The sequence below is a fragment of the Myxine glutinosa genome, chromosome 1 (assembly GCF_964187855.1).
Source record: "Myxine glutinosa chromosome 1, kmMyxGlut1.1, whole genome shotgun sequence".
NCBI lineage: Eukaryota > Metazoa > Chordata > Myxini > Myxiniformes > Myxinidae > Myxine > Myxine glutinosa.
Window position 1 is genome coordinate 85,860,393 of NC_136261.1, and position 26,344 is coordinate 85,886,736.

The window sequence follows — 26,344 nt, forward strand, 5'->3', positions numbered from 1 at the left end:
TCTCCAGACCGATACGAAGGGTTCTTCCATCTTCCAAATGTTGGAGAAGTACTTTACTGATAAGAACATACCGATATAGAACATTCTCGCTTGCGCGACGGATGGAGCACCAGCGATGGTTGGCCACCAGCATGGTTTTATTGCGCTTCTGAAGAACCAGGTACTGTCCGGTGTCCGTGTTCGCCATTCACTGTGTCGTGCACCGCCAGCATCTTGTAGCAAAAGCTCTCAGCACCAGACTTCATACATCACTCCAAACAGTAATCAAAGCAGTGAATAAAATCAAGGTGTCGTCTCTGCATGATCGGCTGTTTCGTCAGCTTTGCCAGGAGAACGATGAGGCATTTGAGCGGCTCCTGTTGCATACTGAAGTTTGATGGTTTTCCAAAGGCGCTTGTTTGACCCGTTTCCATGCCCTCTTCTCAACAGTGGTCGAGTTTCTGTCGGAAATTGATACGGAGCTATCGGAGAAAGTGAATGCGATTGAGCATGATGTGGCTTACCTCACGGACATATTCAGTATACTGAATGATGTCAACAAACAACTCCAGGGTGACTATATGACGCTGATTAAAGCAAAGAAAGTGATCGGCGCGTTCGTAACCAAGGCGACTCTGCACAGGGAAACCCTCGGCCGCAGAGATATGTACCACTTTCCCCAGTTGGCAAAGGAAACTGCTGTTTCTGATGAAGAGCTGCTTGTTTATTGCAATCACCTTGAGAAGATTCGTGGAGATATGGAGCAGCGTTTCAGAGCCATGCTGGAACTGTCGGTGCCAGCATGGGTGATCAACCCATTGAAATGTGACATTCAAGATGTGAAGCGCGAATTACAGGACAAAATTATCAACCTCCACAATGATGATGAGGCGAAGGCAAGATTCTCGCAGCATGAATACGGCAAATTCTGGATTCTGGAGCGGGGCGAATACCCCGCAATGTGGACAGAGGCAGAACTGCTGCTGATGGCGTTCCCCACATCATACCTCGTTGAAAGAGGGTTCAGCGCCGTGATGGTGCTGCTGACCAAGTATCGAAACCGCCTTGACATTACCAAGAGGGGCGATCTGCATCTCTACCTCACTGAGATGGAGCCAGACGTTCGTAATCTCGCAGCGAGTCACCAGGCCCACCCTTCACACTAACGGTATTTGGGCCTGTGATAACAGATTCCCAGTTTGCCTCACCTGGACCTGTTCTGCTGAAACATTGTAGGTCGTGCAAAATAAAAAGTAAAGTAAAATAAAGTAAAATATTATTCAGAAAATATTTGGCTTCTGTTATTTTTGCTTCCTATCTACATAAATTCTGGGTGTCCGACAACGAACGATAGGACAAGGGGGGCATTGGGCCGGTCCAAGAGGGCAGAAGGGGGCGGTAGTCCAAAAAAGTTTGAGAACCACTGCCATAGACAGAGAGTTGGCAGAGCAAGGTGGAATGCGTGACTATCAAAAGCTTGAGATATGTCTCGAGAGATGGCCCTGATGTCATGTCTGCCATTGTGGGCCTCCATTGCTGAGAGAGTCAAAGCAGCATTTCCAAGGTAGAGTGAACTGGGCTGAATCCAAATTCATGATCAGACATGAGGCTGTTGAAGAAAAGTAAGGATTTTATGTCAACTGTGATGATTAATTCCATGACATTGCTGATGTATTTACATCAATTTAAACATTTCCAAGACATCCAAGCTGTTGGCTCAAAATATGCAAAATTGAACTCGAAACTAGTCAAGGTCATTAAGCACACAACACAACAATGCCAAATTCAAGCAAAATCAAAGTACATCAAAATGATAGAGTACTGTCTACAAATGAAAGGAAATCATCACGTCAGGTATACAACACCTTGTTTCATAGCCTGGTGTTGGCTTAGCGGTTAGGGTGCTGGCTTGGGATCCTAGGATCCTGGGTTCAAATCCCGGTCGATCGCTGAATTAACGCCAGGGGGGTTGACTCAGCCTGTCATCCTTCCGAGGTCGGCAAATTGAGTTCCAGCTTGTTGGGATGAATGATCCCGGTGTGTACCCCGGTTTAGAATAGGTGCACCGTATCCCTGCGCATCGTAAGAGGTGACCAAGGGTTGGCGTCAGGAAGGGCATCCGGCAATAAAAACATTGCCTCAAACAGGGAACCATGATTGTCATGGGGCCCGCAAGGCTAACCCCCGCTCTAGCGGGGAAAAATGGCCTTAAAACGATCATTCATTCATTCATTGTACACCTTGTTTCTATGAAATAAAAAACTTGCAAAGTTCTGCAAACGGAAATGGCTCTTTGAACTCGACATCTACTGGAAGTGCCAAGTCAAATATGTCTTTCAGAAATATTGATTTAAAATTAAGCGGCTTATATGATAAATGTCTTGCACGAAAATACAAAAAAGGATTAATACTAACATTTTGCGTTTGTCATGTAAACATAAATCCGAACAATACCCATGATAAACAACAACTTATGATTATGAAATGCAACGGATGGTTGCAGACGCCAAAATCTTTTTTTTTTACCATGTAAACTTTATTTGGTCATGTGACAGCATGTATGTCAGATTAATTTTGACAACCTTTTAAATTTTTAGACATACGTACTGTCATACTTTAAACTTTTATGGGGCTTGTCTTTCCTACTTTATGAACCTGATGTTACACACCTCATGAAATTATTGTGTTCTTTTAGGTTGTTTGGCCGATGCAAATATTTGTGGAGGAGATTGTCACAGAGGAACGTCAATGCTATCTCGATGCAGCAACAAACAGCTCTTGCCAACGGAATTGAAAGGTGACCGCTGTTGCTGCAGACTGGGAAGGGTTTGCCAGGGCTTGAAGAATGAAGGTGAGGTCAACACTGGGGGTCGGACGGTGGCAAATGTGAACCGAGCAGTGAGGACTGACATTAAGACTGCACCATCAAGCAGAGTGGAGAATATTATGCAGATTACAGAGTTGAAAGAGCAGACTGTTTCGAGAAAAGGTCTTGAATTGGAGGAACAGAAGCGATCAAGATCATGTTTTGAGCCTGGGCAGTGCAACACTCAGCACCAGTGCCAGCGATGGCCGAAGACCGGGGCTCTTTGCACTGTGCGATTGAAGCCGTTCCGACAAATCCACAAGAATTCCGTGGTAAGTGAGAGTGTGATTGACATTATCAGGTAAATAATATGTATGAGTATGTCATCTTTAAGTTGAAAAGACTTTTATTTGAAAATGTCTGAGTGAAATGTCTTTGTGTGATGTGTGTGTTTCCATTGTTAATCTGTATCAGGGTTTGCAGACAACCCAGGTAACGAGAGGCCCAATCAGAGTTTGTTGTACAACCAGGAGAAAGTATGCACAAGACAAGAAAATGATATGCTTTGTTAATTTACCGTCTATGATTTTGATTGCTTTGGCAATCGCTCACTTGAAGTGCATGCATGGTATGTATAGTAGCCATCCTACTGACATACCAGCAGTTGCTTCATTCTTTTTGGCAGATCTAGAAAGGATCAGATGCTGGGCCAATCAAGATGATGTATGTCCTTAAGTCCATGCAAGATTAATATTCTCACCATGTCTCTCCAGAATGATTTATCTAGTGAAACCACCTCTCTACCTCGTTGATCAGCCATGGGAGTAAATTCAGTCTTTTAAACGTGTGGGCCTCACCAACAACCACAGTCTGTCCTGGTCAGACCATACATCAAAGCTTCCCTCTAAGCTTTCATGAGTCAATCATTGGTCAATCTGAAGTTCTCACAATACAGTCTTAAATTTCTGATATTGAATATTGTTCCTCTCTCTCTCTCTCTCTCTCTCTCTCTCACTCTCTCACTCTCTCATTCTATCTCTCTCTCTCTCTCTCTCTCTCTCTCTCTCTCTCTCCCTCCCTCTCTCTCTCTCTCTCTCACTCACACTCTCACACTCTCACACTCTCACACTCTCACTCTCTCTCTCTCTCTCTCTCTCTCTCTCTCTCTCTCTCTCTCTCTCTCTATCTCTCTATCTCTCTATCTCTCTATCTCTCTCTCGCTCTCGCTCTCTCTCACTCTCTATGGGCTGTTTCACATGGTTCACTTCACACCCCTACTCTTGGTTGCTATGGAATCCAAAGCTCTCTACATCATTGGTGTGGTAACACGCAGAGGCACACAGCCTTTTGCTTTGTCATCACAGGCAGGTTGGTGGGTGCTCGATATTTCTGCCACCTCTCTTCTGGTTTTTCTCTTTGTTCTTTCATCCTTTCACATCTCTCCAACCCTGTAGGATGCATGTGTTCTTGTAATCCTTTCATTCTTTATCCTCCAATATCCAAACATGCTGTTCACCTTCATTTTGTGTTCTTTTCTCCATTTTGTGGAACTCCATTCCCAAGCAGAGTACATTCTCACTCTTTCCTTCAGGGTTTCAAAACGTCAGAACATCATCATTTCATGTCGTCTTTCATTTAATTTCATTTAATTTCATTTCATTTCATGTTCTCCCCAACATATTTGTTCCTTTCACATTTCTTTCTACGTTTTCATATTTCTCTTTATTCATTCTAATTCTTGCTTCTTCTTTATTTCTCTCTTTCTTTATACATCTGTCTTAGGAGATATGAATTCTTGCAGAAAATTTTCTGTAAGGTTCACTTGGCTGTGCCTGGATGAGTTTGAGGGTAGAGGAGTAGTGGCTGAAACCCAAATCCTATTCAGGTTCCTCCTGATGATTCCATCGTTTCTCTTTATTTCTTCTTTGGCTGCGTCTGGATGAGTTTGAGGGTTGAGTATGTCATCATTTCTTGTTTGAGGGTAGAGCATGTCAATGGCTGAAACCCGAATCCTATTCAGGTTCCTCCTGATGATTCCATCTTTGCTCTTTATTTCTTCTGGTTCCTTCTGATTACGCCAATGCAGTATTTGGTTTTCCATTTCATCTCCATCCATGATCTTTTCAACTCCTTTTAATCCCTCTCACACCCATCCCTCTTTCGTTCATATTGTCTTTCATTCTCTTTCCTCTCATCTCCTCTTTTCATTTTAATTCCTTTACCTGTTTTTTTTTGGTGTTAAGTTTCCCCACTCTATACTGTCAGTATGTTACCAACCTTTTATCCTTGTTTTTTCATGGGCCAACATTTTGTGTACAAAAAATGAAAAAGTATATGTACAGTACTTTACAAAAGTTTGGATTATTTTCCCTTTTGTGGTGCTTTCCCCCATTAAATATTTGTGGGAACTTAGAAATGCGCAATATAGGTCAAAAAATGCGGAATAAATGCGGGCAAGGGGGTTAACAAGGGGAGATGCAGAAAATAGGGCAAAATGGAGAAGATTGTCATGGGGACCGCAAGGCTAACCCCCTCTCTAGCAGGGAAAATGGCCTTAAAATGCATGTTGTTGTTGTTGTTTGTAATATAGGTAGATAATAAATCAAATTTCTGTGAAAGTCGATTTAAAACCACAGTTACTCTTCGGTATATCAAATTAATTCGGAAATTGAAAAAGTTCTATTTTTGCTCCATGTATTATATCATAATTCGAAAGAGTACCCATTCCGAGTGACAGGAAAAGCTAGCAAAAGTTTCCATCCCCTGTGATGGGAAAAGCTTAAGTTAATCCATCAATTTAACGAATATTTCATCGACTTTTAAAAGGCCAGTTATGTTGCACTCTTGGTTTCACTCAAAGCCAGAACTCTGAGCTACATCTACCACCAAAACAGCTTCCTGCGCAAGGGTTATAATCGGTGGTTTGCCATTGCCTTCCCAGCAGTAGTTCGTGCAGGAATTTGTAATTTGGCCAGGGTGTCGGCGATAGCTCGCCCATTCTTTGTGAAAGGCACTGTGGGGATCTTTAACGCCGATCAAATAATTTTGGAAGATGGGATGCACAGTTTAATGTCCATCAGGGGGACTGCACACATTGATGAAATCACCCTGTCTGTCTGTGAAACCCCAGGATGACAGTTTATAGCTGGACCGAGATTCAAACTTAGGCTCGACAGCTTTGAGGCGAGTGTACGTACCTCGAGGTCATCCCGTCAGCCGAGGTCATATCTTAACGCATTGTGAAACAAACTGCAAAACCATGTTGTAGGTATACATTACAAATGTATAAAAAAGTAGAATCCAAATCCAAAAAGATCGCGACTGGTGTCCCTGAACGGTGTAAAATAAAATGAGGCATTCAATAATTATCTTTAAAGGAGTGAAACAAAATGAATTTTGAGGCCAAAACATCACGTCTCGTGGAGCCTATTATTTAATTATATTGGGTTGAAAAAATCTCTTTTTCCTAAATATTTTTTCAATTTCACTCTAGATTTCACATAATTATGTAGGACATGAATTATGATCGTCAAATATTGAATCAGATTTAGAATATCAGCTTTTAATAAGCCAATATGCTACATTATTCAATCTTGCCAGGAGCTAATCACATTGCACCTACCCTCACACAGCCAATCACTGTAACCACAAACGGACAGCCATCTCTGTCTTATATCATTAAAATGTGTCAGTGATATCCACTTACCACAAATATAATATGCAGGATACAGTTTGTGGATTTTTGTACACTAAATAAGAAATTATTGAAGTAATCAACACGTCGCATGAATGTGAATTACAATAAACCACAATAAATGTTGCAAATTGGTGAATACGTGAAATTAGTTTTCATCAGCTTCTTCCCTTGCTTGAAAGTTATGAGTTGGTTCAGAATGGTACCAATGAAGCAACTTTCAACAGAACAGGGTGTGAAGATCCAAACTCTGAGAAGAAGGGCACATGAAAAAGAAAATAGCATAAAAGCTGAAGATCTCGTACAATGGTGTGAGGTACACTTTGCAATGCCTGAAATAAACTAGTTTCTAAGACAAGAAAAATGGCCAGGAAGACCCAGAAGAACCTCCCCAAGGCAGGACAGGTACTTGATGTTGCTAAGGTTATGAGATAAAAGAAAATCAAGTCAGCAGCTGAAAAATGAAATGAGAGCAAGCCTGAACATTAACATCTCGTCCAGCAATGTGTGCAGAAGGCTGTTCGCAGCAGGTCTCATGCATGGCAGAGTTGCAGCAAATAAACCATTGCTGAGACCACAGCATAAGATGAAAAGAGTGAAATTTTCAAGGCAACACCAAGATTGAGCATTTTAACTTTTTGGATCGAAGAGACACCCGTTTTGTTCGCTGAAGACCTGGAGAACGTTACGACACAATGTTTTGCAGCCTCCTGATAAACATGTGGGAGACTCTGTGACCGTCTGGTGTTGTAGCTCAGTTTTTGGTGGAGGAAAACCTGTTGAAATTTATTGGACGTTAACAGAAAAGAAGTACAAGTAGATACTACAGCACCATGCAGTTCCTAGTGGAAAACCTTTATCGAAGAGGCTTCATTTTCCAACAAGATAAATTGTTGTTTTTTTTGTTTTTTTGTATACTGAATCGAGGCTCGTGAAAGAGCTAACATTTACTTCACAAACAAATCAACCAGACAAACAAAATATATAAAAAGAGGGAGCGGAAAACAAGATGGGGAGAGAAGGGGAAGCACACAAACACAACATTTGAGAGCAGGGAGATGTGTGGAAGGGATAGGGCTTGGGGGGAGGAGGTGTGGGAAGGGGGGGGGGGGGGAGGGAGAAGTATAAAACACAAGGACACCAAGGACTTCCAGGACAGAAGTTGGTATTTCAAAAAAGTGGAATTTGGGTGAAATTAGCGGGGGTAGAAAAGATCAAGGTTTTGGATGGGGGAAGATAAGAGATGGTGGTGAACAGCTGTTTTAAAGACCTGGAGGGTGGAGTGGGATTGAAGAGAGTGAGGGAGTTTGTTCCAGAGGCGGGAGAAAAGAGGAATGAAGGAGTGAAGGTGAGCAGAGAGTCTTGATTTTGGCAGTTTGACCATAAGAGGGTTGCAGGCAGATCTTGTGCGACCTGTAGGAATATTTGCGGAACAGAGCCCAGAGAGAGCTGGGGGGGCAAGGCCAGAGAGGAGTCGGTAGAAGACGGAAAGACCACCAACCTGCCTGCGGTGAGTGAGTGAGAGGCCCTTGGAGTTAGCTTCATCGCGGGAGATTCCAATGATTCTGAATGCTTTGGTTTCAACAGCGTGAAGACGAGCTAGGTGTGAGGCAGGAGCACCAGCCCAGAGGGGAGAGCAGTATTCCATTGAGCTGCTGATGAAAGCCTTGTATGTGGTGAGGAGCTCAGGTGTGCCAAGGAAGGACTTCGCACGACGGAGGATGCCCAGTCGGCGACTGGCTTTGGAGACCAGATTTGAAATGTGGTTTTCCCAGGAAAGATCATGGCAGATAGTGAGACCCAAAAGCTTGAGTGACAGAACTTCTTGGAGAGGATTATTCAGAAAGTGGATGGGAGGGTTGTCCATTCGGTCTTTTTGGAGAGACATCGTAAGAGTGTGAGATTTGTCAGGATTGAAAGACATGTTCCACTTGTTTGCCCAGTCTGTGATTTTGTCCAGGTCTGCAGAGAGTGAGGAGGCTGCAGACTGCTGATCTGAGGGATGAAGAATGGAGCGACAGAGAGTAGAGTCATCAGCAAAGAGATACAGAGGATTTTCAAGAGAGTCAGAGAGATCATTGATGAAGACCAGAAAAAGCACAGGGCCCAGAACACTGCCTTGTGGAACTCCAGCCTGAACAGGAAGAGGAGATGAGAGAAACCCATTCAGGGCCACACGTTGACTACGACTAGAGAGGAAGTCCGCCAGCCATGCGTGGAGATTTCCATGGATACCAAAAGAAGAGAGTTTGGTGAGCAGAGCGGGGTGCCAGACCGTATCGAAGGCACGTGATATGTCAAGGGAGACTGCTCTAATTTCCTGTTTGGCATTGAGGACCTCCATCCATTGTTGAGAAAGCAGAAGCAGACATGTCCAGAGTAGAGTGTCCAGGTCTGAAACCAAATTGATGATCAGAGATCAAGCCATTGGAGAAGAGGAAAGATTTCATATCTGAAGCAATGATGGATTCCATGACTTTGCTGATAATTGGGAGAAGGCTGATTGGTCTGTAGTTGCTGGGATCTGTTTTTGCACCTTTTTTGTGCAAAGCGGTGATGTTGGCAGATTTCCAAGCAGATGAAAGATGACCTTGAGCAAAAGAGAGGGTGAAGAGAACAGAGAGAGGGAGTGAAAGAGCGGAAGAACAGGATTTTAGGACCCGTGGGCTGATGCCGTCAGGTCCAGTTGCAGAATCCGAGTCGAGGGTTGACAGAAACTTTTCCACCTTGTCAGGAGGAAAGGACACAGAGTCCAGGAGCAGCTGGGTACGACTGGGTACAGTGGGTACAGAGAGGGATGGGTTTGGGACACAAGATTGGGTTTGGGACACAAGATTTAGAGGCAAACACAGAGTTGAGGCATTCAGCTTTTTCACGTGCGGAGTCAGCCGTGTGGCCATTTAAGGTGAGGGAGGGGATGGAGCGGGAACAAACACCAGAAACAGATTTGACCAGACGCCACCAGGATTTGGAAGAGGGAGACAGATAAGAGAGTTCGGTCCTGAGAACAGAGAGATATTGTTTCCTGGCTCTCCTGAGGGTGGACACACACTTGTTTCGGGCTTTGTGAAAGGAAATGAGATTTCCCTCCGTTGGTTTTGCTTTCCAGGAGACGAAAGCAAGTTGTTTCTGGGCAATAGCCTCACCACAAGATTCCGTGTACCATGGACGGGAGGAAGGGTACGACAACTGAAGACGAGATGGGATAAATCTGTGCATGAGAGAGCAATTTACTTTGGAAGAATTCCCAGGATGAGTTGATGTCAGAGGCGGTAGAGATGGGAGACCAGTCCAGATGATTGATGGCTGCTTGAAGACCGTGCCAGTTGGCCTGAGTGAAATGCCAGACTCGTCGACGCTGAGGAGGCTCTCTGAGAATGGTCAAAGAGATGTCCACTTTAACAAGCACATGATCAGAAGAGCCGATTGGAGCAGAAGAAGAGCAGCAGACATTTTCAGGGAAGTTAGTCATAACCAAGTCCAGAAGAGAAGATGCTCCGTTGACTGAAATCCAGGTTGGGAAATTGACAGATTGTGTCAGTCCCAGTGAGTCACAGAAGTCCTTTGCTGAAGAGCCATGGTTGGTGAGAGAGGTACCCACACCCAGCCAACTGGCATGGTGACAGTTGAAATCACCACATATGAGGAAGAGAGAGTTGGGATGGGTAGATAGAAGTTGGTCCATATTCTCAGACAGCGAGATGTAGATGGAGTCATCACTGTTTGGTGGACGGTACAACACACATATGAACAAAAGGTGGGAGCGAAGGGGAAGCCGTAGCCAAAGGTATTCCTGGGGGTGAGGTGGAGAGAGGGCAGTGCAGGGCGAGTGAGGAAGAGAGTTTTTTATAAAGATAGCAACCCCACCTCCAGGACGAGGCTCGGGTCTATCATACCGGAGGAGGGAGTAACCTGGGAGAGATACCAAGGAATCAGAGACATCATGAAGGAGGAAACTTTCTGTTAAGCAGATCACGTCTGGTTTGTCAGAAGCAACCTGTATGGAGAGATCAGACAAGTTTGAGCGAAGGCCCCGGATGTTTGAGGTCCATACTGTTAAGGAAGAGGAAGGGGGAGCATCGGATACAGAACAGGGGGGGGGGGGAGCGCTAGGGTAAGATGTGGAAGAGGAGGAAGAGGTAGGGAGAGCTGTTGAAGGTGTGTCAGAGATTACAGAATAGCTTGGAGAAAGGGAAGAATGGGGCGGACAAAAGGTTTGATGGTGATTGGGAGAGGCGCAGTGAGGTGTTATTTGACGAGGGGAAGAGCGAGGCAGAAGGTTGAGGGAGATGAAGGTGAAAGTTGGAAGGGGGAAGAAGTGGGGAGGACGCTTTGAGGAGGAGGGGTGAGAGGGGAGTCTAGGAGGGGAAGGGTGTGGGGGGAGATTTGAAAGGAATGGGTGATTGGGAAGATTTGGAGGGGAGGGGCAAGGGGGAAGATTTGAAAGAGATGGGTGATGGGGATGAAATTGGAGGGGAGGGGCAAGGGGGTAGATTTAGAGGGTGTGGGTGATGGGGAAGTTTTGGAGGGGAGGGGTGATGGATTTAATGATCCGAAACGCACTTGCAATATTGTAAAACAGTATTCAGAGACCAAGGTTACAGCTGGTGTGCTTCAAGTGTTAGAATGGCCAGCCCAGAGTCCGGACATGAGTCCCATCGTGGCCATATGGGATTACCTGGAAACAAGAACAACAGGAACCCAACTAATCTTACATAAATGTGGAATGTCCTGCTGGATATTTGGCGCAATATTCCTGTAAGAGTGCTTCAGTCATAATCAGGAAGTATTGGTGAAGGAGTGATGTCACTGAAGAAGCTAAATGGCGAACCTACAAAGTATTGACTGATACTATAAAATGACACCGTTCTTGCTTTTACCCCACGTGCGAAGCGTTTAGCGGGATTAAGCAATTGATTCATGCCTGTCTGTCCGTTCGCTCTTCTTATCAGTTCATGATCGTCAGTTTATGATCGTTAGTTTATGATGGAGATACATTCAACTTACTTAAATTGAATGCTATATTTTTAACACGCACTGGAGCATGAATATGAAGACAGGTTTGCCATTTTACTTTCTTTTGTCTCTGAATTCGGCCCTGCGGGCAGAGGCATGAGGTAATATTTTTACTCTGTCTGCCTGTCTGGCTGTCAAGCAAAATTGAAAATCATTCCAAACAGGAAACTCACTCTTTTTAAGAATGTTATTAAAGACACAAACAACAGGCACAAATAGCTAATGTAACATGTTAGACACATATAACTCTCTATGCCCGACCCTGCACTGGGAATGAAACAGTGTGTCGGGAGAGAGAAGAGCAAGACATAAATAATCATTTTGGTGCTTATTTCTTATTTTTTTCATACATTCATTCTTTCTTGAAATTGAGTAGCACTAAAAAGGACTGTTGGAGCTTGCTTTGAAATCAGAAGCAAGGAACTCCTCATCGTCAGTGTTTTGTCAAAATAGCTTGGAGTTCGACAGAGTCGGCACACAGAAGATGATCTTCGTCTTCGCACCCCTCAGTGTTGATGCTTGACTTCCCCTCAAGTTGGTGTAATAGACACTGGATAAAATGGTGTGAAAACCCGGAATTTATTTATTAATACACGATTAAACCTCTAAACCTTTATTACCTCCACCACCAAAGGTGGATGGAGGTTATGTCGTCACCCCTGTCTGTTTGTTTGTTTGTTACTTGCCGGAAAAGATTCCGGCAAGTATGTTGATCTGTTGGTTTGTTACTTGCCGGAAAAGATTCTGGCAAGTATTATTTATTTTTTTTTGTTTTTTTTGTTTGTTTTTTTGTATACAAGATCGAGGCTCGTGAAAGAGCGAACATTAATCACACAGAAAGACAAACCGACACATAAAACATATAACATCGGGAGCGGTAGACAAGATGGGGAGAGAGGGGGAAGGACACAAACACAACATTTGAGAGCAGGGACCGAGAGACATGGAGACATCGAGAGATCTGAGAGAGGGCGAGGGCTTTGGGGGGGGGGCATGGGAAGGGGGCGGTGGGAGAGGTATAAAACATATGGACACTGCCAGGACTTCCAGGAAAGAAGTTGGAATTTCAAACAAGGTGGATCTGGGGTGAATTAGCGGGGGTAGAAAAGATCAAGGTTTTGGATGGGGGAAGATAAGAGATGGTGGTGAACAGCTGTTTTAAAGACCTGGAGGGAGGGGTGGGATTGAAGGGAGTGAGGGAGTTTGTTCCAGAGGCGGGAGAAAAGAGGAATGAAAGAGTGAAGGTGAGCAGAGAGCCGAGATTTCGGCAGTTTAACCATCAGAGGGTTGCTGGCAGATCTTGTGCGACCTGTAGGAATATTTGGGGGACAGAGCACAGAGAGAGCTGGGGGTGCAAGGCCGGAGCGGAGTCGGTAGAAGACAGAAAGACCACCTACCTGCCTGCGGTGAGCGAGTGAAAGGCCCTCAGAGATAGCTTCATCGCGGGAGATTCCAATAATTCTGAAAGCTTTGGTTTCAACAGCGTGAAGCCGAGCTAGGTGTGAGGCAGGAGCACCGGCCCATAGGGGAGAACAGTATTCCATTGAGCTGCTGATGAAAGCCTTGTATGTGGTGAGGAGCTCAGGTGTGCCAAGGAAGGACTTCGCACGACGGAGGATGCCCAGTCGGCGACTGGCTTTGGAGACCAGATTTGAAATGTGGTTTTCCCAGGAAAGATCATGGCAGATAGTGAGACCCAAAAGCTTGAGTGACAGAACTTCTTGGAGAGGATTATTCAGAAAGTGGATGGGAGGGTTGTCCATTCGGTCTTTTCGGAGAGACATCGTAAGAGTGTGAGATTTGTCAGGATTGAAAGACATGTTCCACTTGTTTGCCCAGTCTGTGATTTTGTCCAGGTCTGCAGAGAGTGAGGAGGCTGCAGACTGCTGATCTGAGGGATGAAGAATGGAGCGACAGAGAGTAGAGTCATCAGCAAAGAGATACAGAGGATTTTCAAGAGAGTCAGAGAGATCATTGATGAAGACCAGAAAAAGCACAGGGCCCAGAACACTGCCTTGTGGAACTCCAGCCTGAACAGGAAGAGGAGATGAGAGAAACCCATTCAGGGCCACACGTTGACTACGACTAGAGAGGAAGTCCGCCAGCCATGCGTGGAGATTTCCATGGATACCAAAAGAAGAGAGTTTGGTGAGCAGAGCGGGGTGCCAGACCGTATCGAAGGCACGTGATATGTCAAGGGAGACTGCTCTAATTTCCTGTTTGGCATTGAGGACCTCCATCCATTGTTGAGAAAGCAGAAGCAGACATGTCCAGAGTAGAGTGTCCAGGTCTGAAACCAAATTGATGATCAGAGATCAAGCCATTGGAGAAGAGGAAAGATTTCATATCTGAAGCAATGATGGATTCCATGACTTTGCTGATAATTGGGAGAAGGCTGATTGGTCTGTAGTTGCTGGGATCTGTTTTTGCACCTTTTTTGTGCAAAGCGGTGATATTGGCAGATTTCCAAGCAGATGAAAGATGACCTTGAGCAAAAGAGAGGGTGAAGAGAACAGAGAGAGGGAGTGAAAGAGCGGAAGAACAGGATTTTAGGACCCGTGGGCTGATGCCGTCAGGTCCAGTTGCAGAATCCGAGTCGAGGGTTGACAGAAACTTTTCCACCTTGTCAGGAGGAAAGCACACAGAGTCCCGGAGCAGCTGGGTACGACTGGGTACAGTGGGTACAGAGAGGGATGGGTTTGGGACACAAGATTGGGTTTGGGACACAAGATTTAGAGGCAAACACAGAGTTGAGGCATTCAGCTTTTTCACGTGCGGAGTCAGCCGTGTGGCCATTTGAGGTGAGGGAGGGGATGGAGCGGGAACAAACACCAGAAACAGATTTGACCAGACGCCACCAGGATTTGGAAGAGGGAGACAGATAAGAGAGTTCGGTCCTGAGAACAGAGAGATATTGTTTCCTGGCTCTCCTGAGGGTGGACACACACTTGTTTCGGGCTTTGTGAAAGGAAATGAGATTTCCCTCCGTTGGTTTTGCTTTCCAGGAGACGAAAGCAAGTTGTTTCTGGGCAATAGCCTCACCACAAGATTCCGTGTACCATGGACGGGAGGAAGGGTACGACAACTGAAGACGAGATGGGATAAATCTGTGCATGAGAGAGCAATTTACTTTGGAAGAATTCCCAGGATGAGTTGATGTCAGAGGTGGTAGAGATGGGAGACCAGTCCAGATGATTGATGGCTGCTTGAAGACCGTGCCAGTTGGCCTGAGTGAAATGCCAGACTCGTCGACGCTGAGGAGGCTCTCTGAGAATGGTCAGAGAGATGTCCACTTTAACAAGCACATGATCAGAAGAGCCGATTGGATCAGAAGAAGAGCAGCAGACATTTTCAGGGAAGTTAGTCATAACCAAGTCCAGAAGAGAAGATGCTCCGTTGACTGAAATCCAGGTTGGGAAATTGACAGATTGTGTCAGTCCCAGTGAGTCACAGAAGTCCTTTGCTGAAGAGCCATGGTTGGTGAGAGAGGTACCCACACCCAGCCAACTGGCATGGTGACAGTTGAAATCACCACATATGAGGAAGAGAGAGTTGGGATGGGTAGATAGAAGTTGGTCCATATTCTCAGACAGCGAGATGTAGATGGAGTCATCACTGTTTGGTGGACGGTACAACACACATATGAACAAAAGGTGGGAGCGAAGGGGAAGCCGTAGCCAAAGGTATTCCTGGGGGTGAGGTGGAGAGAGGGCAGTGCAGGGCGAGTGAGGAAGAGAGTTTTTTATAAAGATAGCAACCCCACCTCCAGGACGAGGCTCAGGTCTATCATACCGGAGGAGGGAGTAACCTGGGAGAGATACCAAGGAATCAGAGACATCATGAAGGAGGAAACTTTCTGTTAAGCAGATCACGTCTGGTTTGTCAGAAGCAACCTGTATGGAGAGATCAGACAAGTTTGAGCAAAGGCCCCGGATGTTTGAGGTCCATACTGTTAAGGAAGAGGAAGGGGGAGCATCGGATACAGAACAGGGGGGGGGGGGGAGCGCTAGGGTAAGATGTGGAAGAGGAGGAAGAGGTAGGGAGAGCTGTTGAAGGTGTGTCAGAGATTACAGAATAGCTTGGAGAAAGGGAAGAATGGGGCGGATAAAAGGTTTGATGGTGATTGGGAGAGGCGCAGTGAGGTGTTATTTGACGAGGGGAAGAGCGAGGCAGAAGGTTGAGGGAGATGAAGGTGAAAGTTGGAAGGGGGAAGAAGTGGGGAGGACGCTTTGAGGAGGAGGGGTGAGAGGGGAGTCTAGGAGGGGAAGGGTGTGGGGGGAGATTTGAAAGGAATGGGTGATTGGGAAGATTTGGAGGGGAGGGGCAAGGGGGAAGATTTGAAAGAGATGGGTGATGGGGATGAAATTGGAGGGGAGGGGCAAGGGGGTAGATTTAGAGGGTGTGGGTGATGGGGAAGTTTTGGAGGGGAGGGGTGATGGATTTAATGATCCGAAACGCACTTGCAATATTGTAAAACAGTATTCAGAGACCAAGGTTACAGCTGGTGTGCTTCAAGTGTTAGAATGGCCAGCCCAGAGTCCGGACATGAGTCCCATCGTGGCCATATGGGATTACCTGGAAACAAGAACAACAGGAACCCAACTAATCTTACATAAATGTGGAATGTCCTGCTGGATATTTGGCGCAATATTCCTGTAAGAGTGCTTCAGTCATAATCAGGAAGTATTGGTGAAGGAGTGATGTCACTGAAGAAGCTAAATGGCGAACCTACAAAGTATTGACTGATACTATAAAATGACACCGTTCTTGCTTTTACCCCACGTGCGAAGCGTTTAGCGGGATTAAGCAATTGATTCATGCCTGTCTGTCCGTTCGCTCTTCTTATCAGTTCATGATCGTCAGTTTATGATCGTTAGTTTATGATGGAGATACATTCAACTTACTTAAATTGAATGCTATATTTTTAACACGCACTGGAGCATGAATATGAAGACAGGTTTGCCATTTTACTTTCTTTTGTCTCTGAATTCGGCCCTGCGGGCAGAGGCATGAGGTAATATTTTTACTCTGTCTGCCTGTCTGGCTGTCAAGCAAAATTGAAAATCATTCCAAACAGGAAACTCACTCTTTTTAAGAATGTTATTAAAGACACAAACAACAGGCACAAATAGCTAATGTAACATGTTAGACACATATAACTCTCTATGCCCGACCCTGCACTGGGAATGAAACAGTGTGTCGGGAGAGAGAAGAGCAAGACATAAATAATCATTTTGGTGCTTATTTCTTATTTTTTTCATACATTCATTCTTTCTTGAAATTGAGTAGCACTAAAAAGGACTGTTGGAGCTTGCTTTGAAATCAGAAGCAAGGAACTCCTCATCGTCAGTGTTTTGTCAAAATAGCTTGGAGTTCGACAGAGTCGGCACACAGAAGATGATCTTCGTCTTCGCACCCCTCAGTGTTGATGCTTGACTTCCCCTCAAGTTGGTGTAATAGACACTGGATAAAATGGTGTGAAAACCCGGAATTTATTTATTTATACACGATTAAACCTCTAAACCTTTATTACCTCCACCACCAAAGGTGGATGGAGGTTATGTCGTCACCCCTGTCTGTTTGTTTGTTTGTTACTTGCCGGAAAAGATTCCGGCAAGTATGTTGATCGGTTGGTTTGTTACTTGCCGGAAAAGATTCTGGCAAGTATGTTGATCGGTTGGTTTGTCTGTTTGTCTGGCTGTCTGTCTGTTTGTTCTTCGTACTACGTCTACACCATTGCACGTAGAATCGCCAAACTTTACACACATATTTGTCTTGCCCTATAATAGGCTGTGCCCAATTTTAACTCTCTCGGCCCAAGGCCTCCATGATGACGTCATCATTCGCTAATTCGACAAGTACAAAACTTCATCCAATCAAGATGCAATTTCTTGAGCGCCATGTCAGCATAAACTGGTGGAGAAAAAATAATAATGATGACGTCATCGGTCACGTGGTTTGGCCGCCATCTTGGAAAACCCAAAAAACTTTGCACCTCTATATCTCCGAAAGTGCTGAATAGAAAAAATTGAGACATGGCTCATTGTAAAGAACTCTCCATGGGGAATAAAATATGTTAATGATGATGTCATAGGTGCCTCCATTATGACGTCATAATTCGACAAGTACAAATCTTCATCCGATCAAGATTAAATTTCTTGAGCATAATCTAGGAATAAATTAGATTAGAAAACAAATAATGATGACGTCATCAGTCACGTGGTTCGGCCGCCATATTTGTCCAACATGGCCGATAAAAAAAGAACATTCCGGCAAGTCCTCGGTCTCTGACCGATTTTTCATCTGTTTGTCTGTCTGTTTGTTTGCAGTACTACGTCTACACCTTTGCACGTAGAATCGCCAAACTTTACACACATATTTGTCTTGCCCTGGAATAGACTGTCCCCAATTTTTAACTCTCTCGGCCCAAGGCCTCCATTATGACGTCATAATTCGACAAGTACAAAACTTCATCCAATCAAGATGCAATTTCTTGAGCGCCATGTCGGCATAAACTGGTGGAGAACAAAAATAATGATGACGTCATCGGTCACGTTGTTCGGCCGCCATCTTGGAAAAACTTTGCACCTGTAAATCTCCGAAAGTGCTGAATAGAAAAAATTGAGACATGGCTCATTGTAAAGAACTCTCTATGGGGAATAAAATATGTTAATGATGATGTCATAGGTGCCTCCATTATGACGTCATAATTCCGACAAGTACAAAACTTAATCCGATCAAGATAAAATTTCTTGAGCAACATCAAGGAATAAATTAGTTTAGAAAACAAATAATGATGACGTCATCGGTCACGTGGTTCGGCCGCCATATTTGTCCAAAATGGCCGATAAAAAAGTACATTCCGGCAAGTCCTCGGTCTCTGACCGATTTTTCATTTGTTTGTTTGTGAACAAAATATCTCAAAGTTGCGGACGGAATCAGACGAAATTTGGCAGAGATGTAGCATATGTCACAAGGACGAAAGGATTAGATTTTGGTGAAGATCCGGATACGGAGCTGGCTACTAATTTTTTTAAAGTGATTCTTCACCATTGGCTGATGGGGCCAAAAACGATACATAGCAGGATATCTCAAAAAGTTGTGGAGAGATTTGGACGAAACTTGGTTGACTGGTTGGGTGTGTGACAAGGACAAATATATTCGATTTTGGTGAAGATCTGAATATGGATTCGGAGCTGGCTACTAATTTTTTTAAAGTGATTCTTCACCATTGGCTGATGGGGCCAAAAACGATACATAGCAGGATATCTCAAAAAGTTGTGGAGAGATTTGGACGAAACTTGGTTGACTGGTTGGGTGTGTGACAAGGACAAATATATTCCATTTTGGTGAAGATCTGAATATGGATTCGGATATGAGAATTATTTAATTTCTTAAGTGATTCTTCACCATTGGGAGATGGGGCCAAAAACTATACATTGCGGGTTATCTCAAAAAGTTATGGATGGATTTGGACGAAACTTGGTGGACCGGTTGTGTGTGTGACAAGGAAGAATCTATTCGATTTTGGTGAAGACCAATATGGATTCCAATATGAGAATTATTTATTTTTTGACAAAATTTTCATACTTCACCATTGAGTGTTATGGCCAACCAGGCGGAGGTATGCTCGCTACTGAGTATCATTCTAGCTTAATTTGAATTACCGTATATACCGGTGTATAATACGCACCTGTGTGTAGTACGCACCCCCAACTTCCACCCTCAAAAAAAAAATCATTCATTTTCAGATTACAGTGGCGTGAATCTATGCATTTGTACACAAACTTTAAGTCGCACAAAATGAACATTTTGAAAAGAAAAAAAACCTCAAAATATTGCGCTATATGTAGTCAGTATTCTGTTACACATGCGTCAGTGTCCAGATGTGCATGCAATTGCGGGAGCTTCTTTGCCTCATAGAAGAAAGGAGAGAGTAGAGATATTATTAAAACCTTCTTTATTGTGGAGTTGTGGCCCTGCAAAGGGCCGTTTGGGTGTGTGATGGGCTTCTCAGCTAAAGCCAAGGAAATCCTCATCGTCGCTCTCCTCTTCGAAGACAGCATGCAAGTCCTCGTCTGGGTAGTACAGGTCACCATCGCTCTCGTTGTCGCTGTCGCCGCCACTGGAAGCTCCCTCCTACCAGATTATATCATCTTCGGTACCGTTCATGCTGTTAGAAATACAGCACTTGAGAAAGGCCCGCTTTATGATCTCTGGCGGCATCTCCTCCCACACCTTTACAATCCAGCCACAGATCGTCGGGAGGTCCACCTTCCTCATTCGCCCGCTCTTTGTGTAACTCTTGTCCCCCTCCAACATCCAATTCACCCAGCATCGCCGCATACCTTCTTTGAAGGGCTTATTGATGGCCATGTCGAGGGGTTGGAGTAGGGAAGTCATCCCACCCGGGATAATGACGAGGTCTGTGTTGGAATGCCGGAGTAGCTCTTTGGTTTATTCTGTCTTGTGACAGCGAAACGCATCCAGGACCAGCATAATCCGTCGTCGAGAAAGGCCGCCATCCCGCCTACCCCACACCACTCGTAGCCAGTCCTGGACCAGGGCCATATCCATCTAACCCTTCTGTTGGGCTCGAATGATAACACCCGCTGGAAATTTTATCTTGGGTTAACCTTTCTACTTGAAGACGACATACGGTGGAAGCTTGCCCCCGTCAGCGGTGCAAGCGAGCATAACGGTGAAACGGTCTTTTTCATGGCCGGTGGTCTTGACTGTGACGGTCCGCTCCCCCTTCACTCCGATGCTGGTCCCTTTTGGAATGTTGAAGGTTAGAGGGGTCTGGTCGGCGTTTCTGATCCTGCTGAGCGGGTAGTTGTGCTCCCGGCGAAGCTTGATTATGAACGCCTGGAAGCGTGTCGTTTTGTCGGCCGTAATGTCGGGAAGATGCTGTGCGATGTGCGTGCGGGCTCGTACCGACAGATTATGGTGTTCCATAAATCTGTAGGCCCACGATGTGCTGGCCATGAAGTCTTCGATGTCTCCGTCCAAAGCGAAGCTCCTTGCCTTCAGCCTGAGAGCAAGTGTAGAGATGGCGTGACCCTCTGCCCTCTTCTCCCGAACCCAGGCGATGACATGCTCCTCCAGCTGAGGCTACTTTGCCGATTTTCCCCTGTTCGCTTTCTTCTTCCTCGGCATATCCTCAATGGAAGCCTTTGTTATTCGCCAGCGCCGGATGACAGACTCATTCACGCCGTGCTTCCTCCCAGCTTCTTGGTTCCCAAACTCTTCTGCAGACTGACAGACGGAGAGTTTGAACGCTGAAGTGTACGACCGCCTTGACATCTTGATCTTCTCTTCTCTGGAACCAGATAGAACGTATGAAGACGTTTCAGTCCGAGCTGACGTTTACGGTAATCTGCCCTATAATTTTGGAGTGCTACTTAATTGCAGTTGTAAAATAAAAGACCGATGTGGCTTTTCAGAGCGGGAAAAGCCGTTCTATTCACATTCCGGAAGCGGTGTTGCTTTGAGCGGCAAATCCATAGAAAGCATGGAATGGTACAAAACCCGCTTGCCATCCGGGGCGAACGAGCAGCAATGGCGGCCCTGCATGTCGGCGCAATTGTGCATGACGCAACGGGGAAAACGTGCAACCGAGATCGCTTTTCGTAAAATCCTTTTTTTCGTAAATGTATTGGAAAATTGACTTGTTTTGAAGCCGAGTTTTTTTTCTATCCCAGTGTATAGTACACACCCCCAACTTTTGACTTTTTTTCCGATAAAAAGGTGCGTCTTATACACGTCTTATACAAAGTGCGTCTTATATACGGTATGTACTTGAACACTGCAGAGCACAAATCGCCTTTATAATCGGCAAGAACCTCCAGTTTTGCAGTACTTGGACATGTTATGCAGTTTAGTGTATAGGGTGGTGTATAAAGCTGCTTCATAATAATAAACTGCTGGATTTTTTTCACGATCGTTAAAATAATTGTTATATTAAAATTTAAGTATACTAGCAACGGTACCCGCCCCATGGGCGGGGCTCCAGTTGGGAAGCCCATATGAAAAGGCAAAATATCAGAAATTGAAGGGTTTAAAAATTTTTTTAAACGATTCATATAAACATCCATTGAATCATATCACACGCAAATCATCAAAATCGAAACAGTATCTTTAGAATTTCAATAAAAGCCACATCACTGTTCATATCAGTAAATATTATTCCATCGTGTTTCAAATCGTGATCGATACACTATGATCGTGATCGTGAATCGTGATCGATAATAGTGTTCACAATCGCTATGTCGTATGTACTCCCGATACGTGTACCAAATTCCCGATACGTGTAACTGTACCAAATCAACAGTTAAAAGGATTTTGAGCCGATAGCTGTTACGGCCTTGGCAAGATCGATGGAGACAGCGATCTGTTAGCGTATTCACCGCCCAAATAGCTATGTGGAATTCTCTCATGTAGAGATTAAACGTTACGGTTGTTACGGCCTTGGCAAGATCGATGGAGACAGCGTTTATTATACTTTTAATGAAGGACACTGTCTCAAGCCTCAGTCCCCATCACGGATGGGGCTCAGCAGTTTACCCGAGCCTGACGGCGAAGGGCAAGCTACACGCTGGCCCGTCCAGTGTAGTGCGCGTGCGGCCCCGGACATAGAAGGGCATTTTTTTTTTTTTTTTTTTTTTTTTTTTTTTTGTATACAAGATCGAGGCTCGTGAAAGAGCTAACATTAATCACACAAAAAGACAAACCGACACACAAAACACAAAAAACAAGGGGAGCGGCAGACAAGATGGGGAGAGAGGGGGAAGGACACAAAAGAGAGGGGGAAGAGGGGGAAGGACACAAACACAACATTTGAGAGCAGGGACATCGGGAGGACTTGGGGGGAGGTGGGAGAGGATTAAAACATATGAACACTGCAAGGACTCTGGGGTGAATTACCGGGGGTAGAAAAGATCAAGGTTTTCGATGGGGGAAGATAAGAGATGGTGGTGAACAGCTGTTTTAAAGACCTGGAGGGAGGAGTGGGATTGAAGGGAGTGGGGGAGTTTGTTCCAGAGGCGGGAGAAAAGGGGAATGAAAGAGTGAAGGTGAGCAGAGAGCCTAGACTTTGGCAGTTTAACCATCAGAGGGTTGCAGGCAGATCTTGTGCGACCTGAAGGAATATTGGGGGGACAGAGCACAGAGAGAGCTGGGGGAGCAAGGCCGGAGAGGAGTCGGTAGAAGACAGAAAGACCACCAACCTGCCTGCGGTGAGTGAGTGAAAGGCCCTCGGCGTTGACTACATCGCAGGAGATTCCAATGATTCTGAAAGCTTTGGCCTCAACAGCGTGAAGCCGAGCAAGGTGTGAGGCAGGAGCACCAGCCCAGAGGGGGGAACAGTATTCCATTGAGCTGCGGATGAAAGCCTTGTATGTGGTGAGGAGCTCAGGTGTGCCAAGGAAGGACTTCGCACGACGGAGGATGCCCAGTCGGCGACTGGCTTTGGAGGCCAGCTTGGAAATGTGGTTTTCCCAAGAAAGATCATGGCAGATAGTGAGACCCAAAAGCTTGAGCGACAGAACTTCTTGGAGAGGATTGTTGAGAAAGTAGATGGGAGGGTTGTCCAGTCGGTCCTTTCGGAGAGACATTGTAAGAGTGTGAGATTTGTCAGGATTGAAAGACATGTTCCACTTGTTTGACCAGTCTGTGATTTTGTCCAGGTCTGCAGAGAGTGAGGAGGCTGCAGACTACCGATCTGAGGGATGAGTAATGGAGCGACAGAGAGTAGAGTCGTCAGCAAAGAGATAGAGAGGATTTTCAAGAGAGTCAGAGAGATCATTGATGAAGACCAGAAAAAGCACAGGGCCCAGAACACTACCTTGGGGAACTCCAGCCTGAACAGGAAGAGGAGATGAGAGAAACCCATTCAGGGCCACACGTTGACTACGACCAGAGAGGAAGTCCGCCAGCCATGCGTGGAGATTTCCATGGATACCAAAGGAGGAGAGTTTGGAGAGCAGAGCAGGGTGCCAGACCGTATCGAAGGCACGTGAAATGTCAAGGGAGACAGCTCTAATTTCCTGTTTGACGTTGAGGACCTCCATCCATTGTTGAGAAAGCAGAAGCAGCATGTCCAGAGTAGAGTGACCAGGTCTGAAACCAAATTGATGATCAGAGATCAAGCCATTGGAGAAGAGGAAAGATTTAATATCTGAAGCAATGATGGATTCCATGACTTTGCTGATAATTGGGAGAAGGCTGATTGGTCTGTAGTTGCTGGGATCTGTTTTTGCACCTTTTTTGTGCAAAGCGGTGATGTTGGCTGATTTCCAAGCAGATGGCAGATGACCTTGAGCAAAAGAGAGGGTGAAGAGAACAGAAAGAGGGAGTGAAAGAGCAGAAGAACATGATTTTAGGACCCGTGGGCTGATGCCGTCAGGACCAGTTGCAGAATCAGAGTCGAGGGTTGACAGAAACTTTTCCACCTTGTCAGGAGGAAAGGACACAGAGTCCAGGAGCAGCTGGGTACGACTGGGTACGGTTGGTACAGAGAGGGATGGGTTTGGGACACAAGATTTAGAGGCAAACACAGAGTTGAGGCATTCAGCTTTTTCACGTGCGGAGTCAGCCGTTAAGCCGTTTGAGGTGAGGGAGGGGATGGAGGGGGAACAAACACCAGAAACAGATTTGACCAGACACCACCAGGATTTGGAAGAGGGAGACAGATAAGAGAGTTCGGTCTTGAGAATGGTGAGATATTGTTTCCTGGCTCTCCTGAGGGTGGACACACACTTGTTTCGGGCTTTGTGAAAGGAAATGAGATTTCCTTCCGTTGGATTTGCTTTCCAGGAGACAAAAGCAAGTTGTTTCAGGGCAATAGCCTCACCACAAGATTCCGTGTACCATGGACGGGAGGAAGGGTATGACAACTGAAGACGAGATGGTATAAATCTGTGCATGAGAGAGAGCAATTTACTTTGAAAGAATTCCCAGGATGAGTTGATGTCAGAGGCGGTAGAGATGGGAGACCAGTCCAGATGATTGATGGCTGCTTGAAGACCGTGCCAGTTGGCCTGAGTGAAATGCCAGAAGAGAAGATGCTCCGTTGACTGAGATCCGGGTCGGGAAATTGACAGATTGTGTCAGTCCCAGTGAGTCGCAGAAGTCCTTTGCTGAAGAGCCATGGCTGGTGAGAGAGGTACCCACACCCAGCCAACTGGCATGGTGACAATTGAAATCACCACATATGAGGAAGAGAGAGTTGGGATGGGTAGATAGAAGTTGGTCCATATTATCAGACAGTGAGATGTAGATGGAGTCATCGCTGATTGGTGGACGGTACAACACACATATGAACAAAAGGTGGGAGCGAAGGGGAAGCCGTAGCCAAAGGTATTCCTGGGGGTGAGGTGGAGAGAGGGCAGTGGAGGGCGAGTGAGGAAGAGAGTTTTTTATAAAGATAGCAACCCCACCTCCAGGACGAGGCTCAGGTCTATCATACCGGAGGAGGGAGTAACCTGGGAGAGATACCAAGGCATCAGAGACATCATGAAGGAGGAAAGTTTCTGTTCAGCAGATCACATCTGGTTTGTCAGAAGCAACCTGTATGGAGAGGTCAGTCAAGTTTGAGCGAAGGCCCCGGATGTTTGAGGTCCATACCGTTAATGAAGAGGAAGGGGGAGCATCGTGTCCAGAACAGGGGGAGGGAGGGGTAGGGTAAGATGTGGAAGAGGAGGAAGAGGTAGGGAGAGCTGTTGAAGGTGTGTCAGAGATTTCAGAATAGCTTGGAGAAAGGGAAGAATGGGGCGGACAAAAGGTTTGATGGAGATTGGGTGAGGCACAGTGAGGTGTTATTTGAGGAGGGGGAAGAGCAAGGCAGAAGGTTGGGGGAGATGAAGGTGAAAGTTGGAAGGAGGAAGAAGCAGGGAGGATGCTTTGAGGAGGAGGGGTGAGAGGGGAGTCTAGGAGGGGAGGAGCGAGGGAGAGTCTCGGAGGGGAGGGGTGTGGGAGGAGTTTAGGAGGGAGGGGAGGGAAGGGGCAAGGGGGGAGATTTGAAAGGGATGGGTGATGGGGAGGATTTGGAGGGGAGGGGTGAGATTGGATTTTGAAAAGTGTATGATTCATGGGAAACGAACATTTTTTGCAAAATGAGTTTGAGACCTTCGAGTCAAAAATACGTTTGAGGACACTGGAGGAGGGATGGAGTTCTGGATAGTTTAGGGAATGTAGAAAGGAGGAACTGTAAGAGATGGTATTATATATATTTTTTGGAATGAATAGATTTGGTGAGCAAGACGAAAGCATCCTTTTGTAGGAAAAGAAGAAAAGGGTGTTATAATATATGAGAGAAAATAGTTGTTCAGGGGAGAGATTATACATTTCTAACCGCGTGATCGCGAACGAAGAACGAACGAACAAAAAGAACAACAAATAAACGAATAAGACCTGGGAAGGAAATATTTTTTGGGGTTTTTTATTTTTATTTTTTGTGATTACAGATATTAAACAAGGAGGTACGGGGTGAACGACTGGTACGAAACAGAGAACGAAAATAATTTCAGCGCATTCGACGAATCGCTGAGAGAAAAACAAACCACAAGGTCGGACACGGTACGGTAGTCTAAGCCTACGAGTACTAGGCCGCAGAATACTCGATACCATTAACCGACGATTGTGTATACATGTACGAAAAATTAGCACCGAAAATTTTCCAAAAGATACGCTTTCGGTACATACACCGAAAGATAGATACAGTCTCGACAAAAACACAATTGAGAAATATCACTTAGCTTCGAAAGCGTGAGCGCATGGAGCAGCTTCGAAAAGACGTGACCTCGCCGTGATCTCGCGAGATCTCGCGAGCATTAAATGTTCATTAAACA

At 45.4% G+C, this 26,344-nt stretch overlaps 1 protein-coding gene across 2 annotated transcripts in view; it reads left to right on the forward strand.

The window, feature by feature from the left end:
- Window positions 1-26,344, forward strand: part of PLK4 (polo like kinase 4) — a 229,842-nt gene that overhangs the window by 107,709 nt on the left and 95,789 nt on the right. For both annotated transcript variants that reach the window (XM_078774357.1, XM_068112343.2), the window contains exon 9: window positions 2,675-3,117. In XM_078774357.1, coding sequence (XP_078630483.1) covers window positions 2,675-3,117 — 443 coding nt within the window. The remainder of the gene's footprint in view (window positions 1-2,674; window positions 3,118-26,344) is intronic.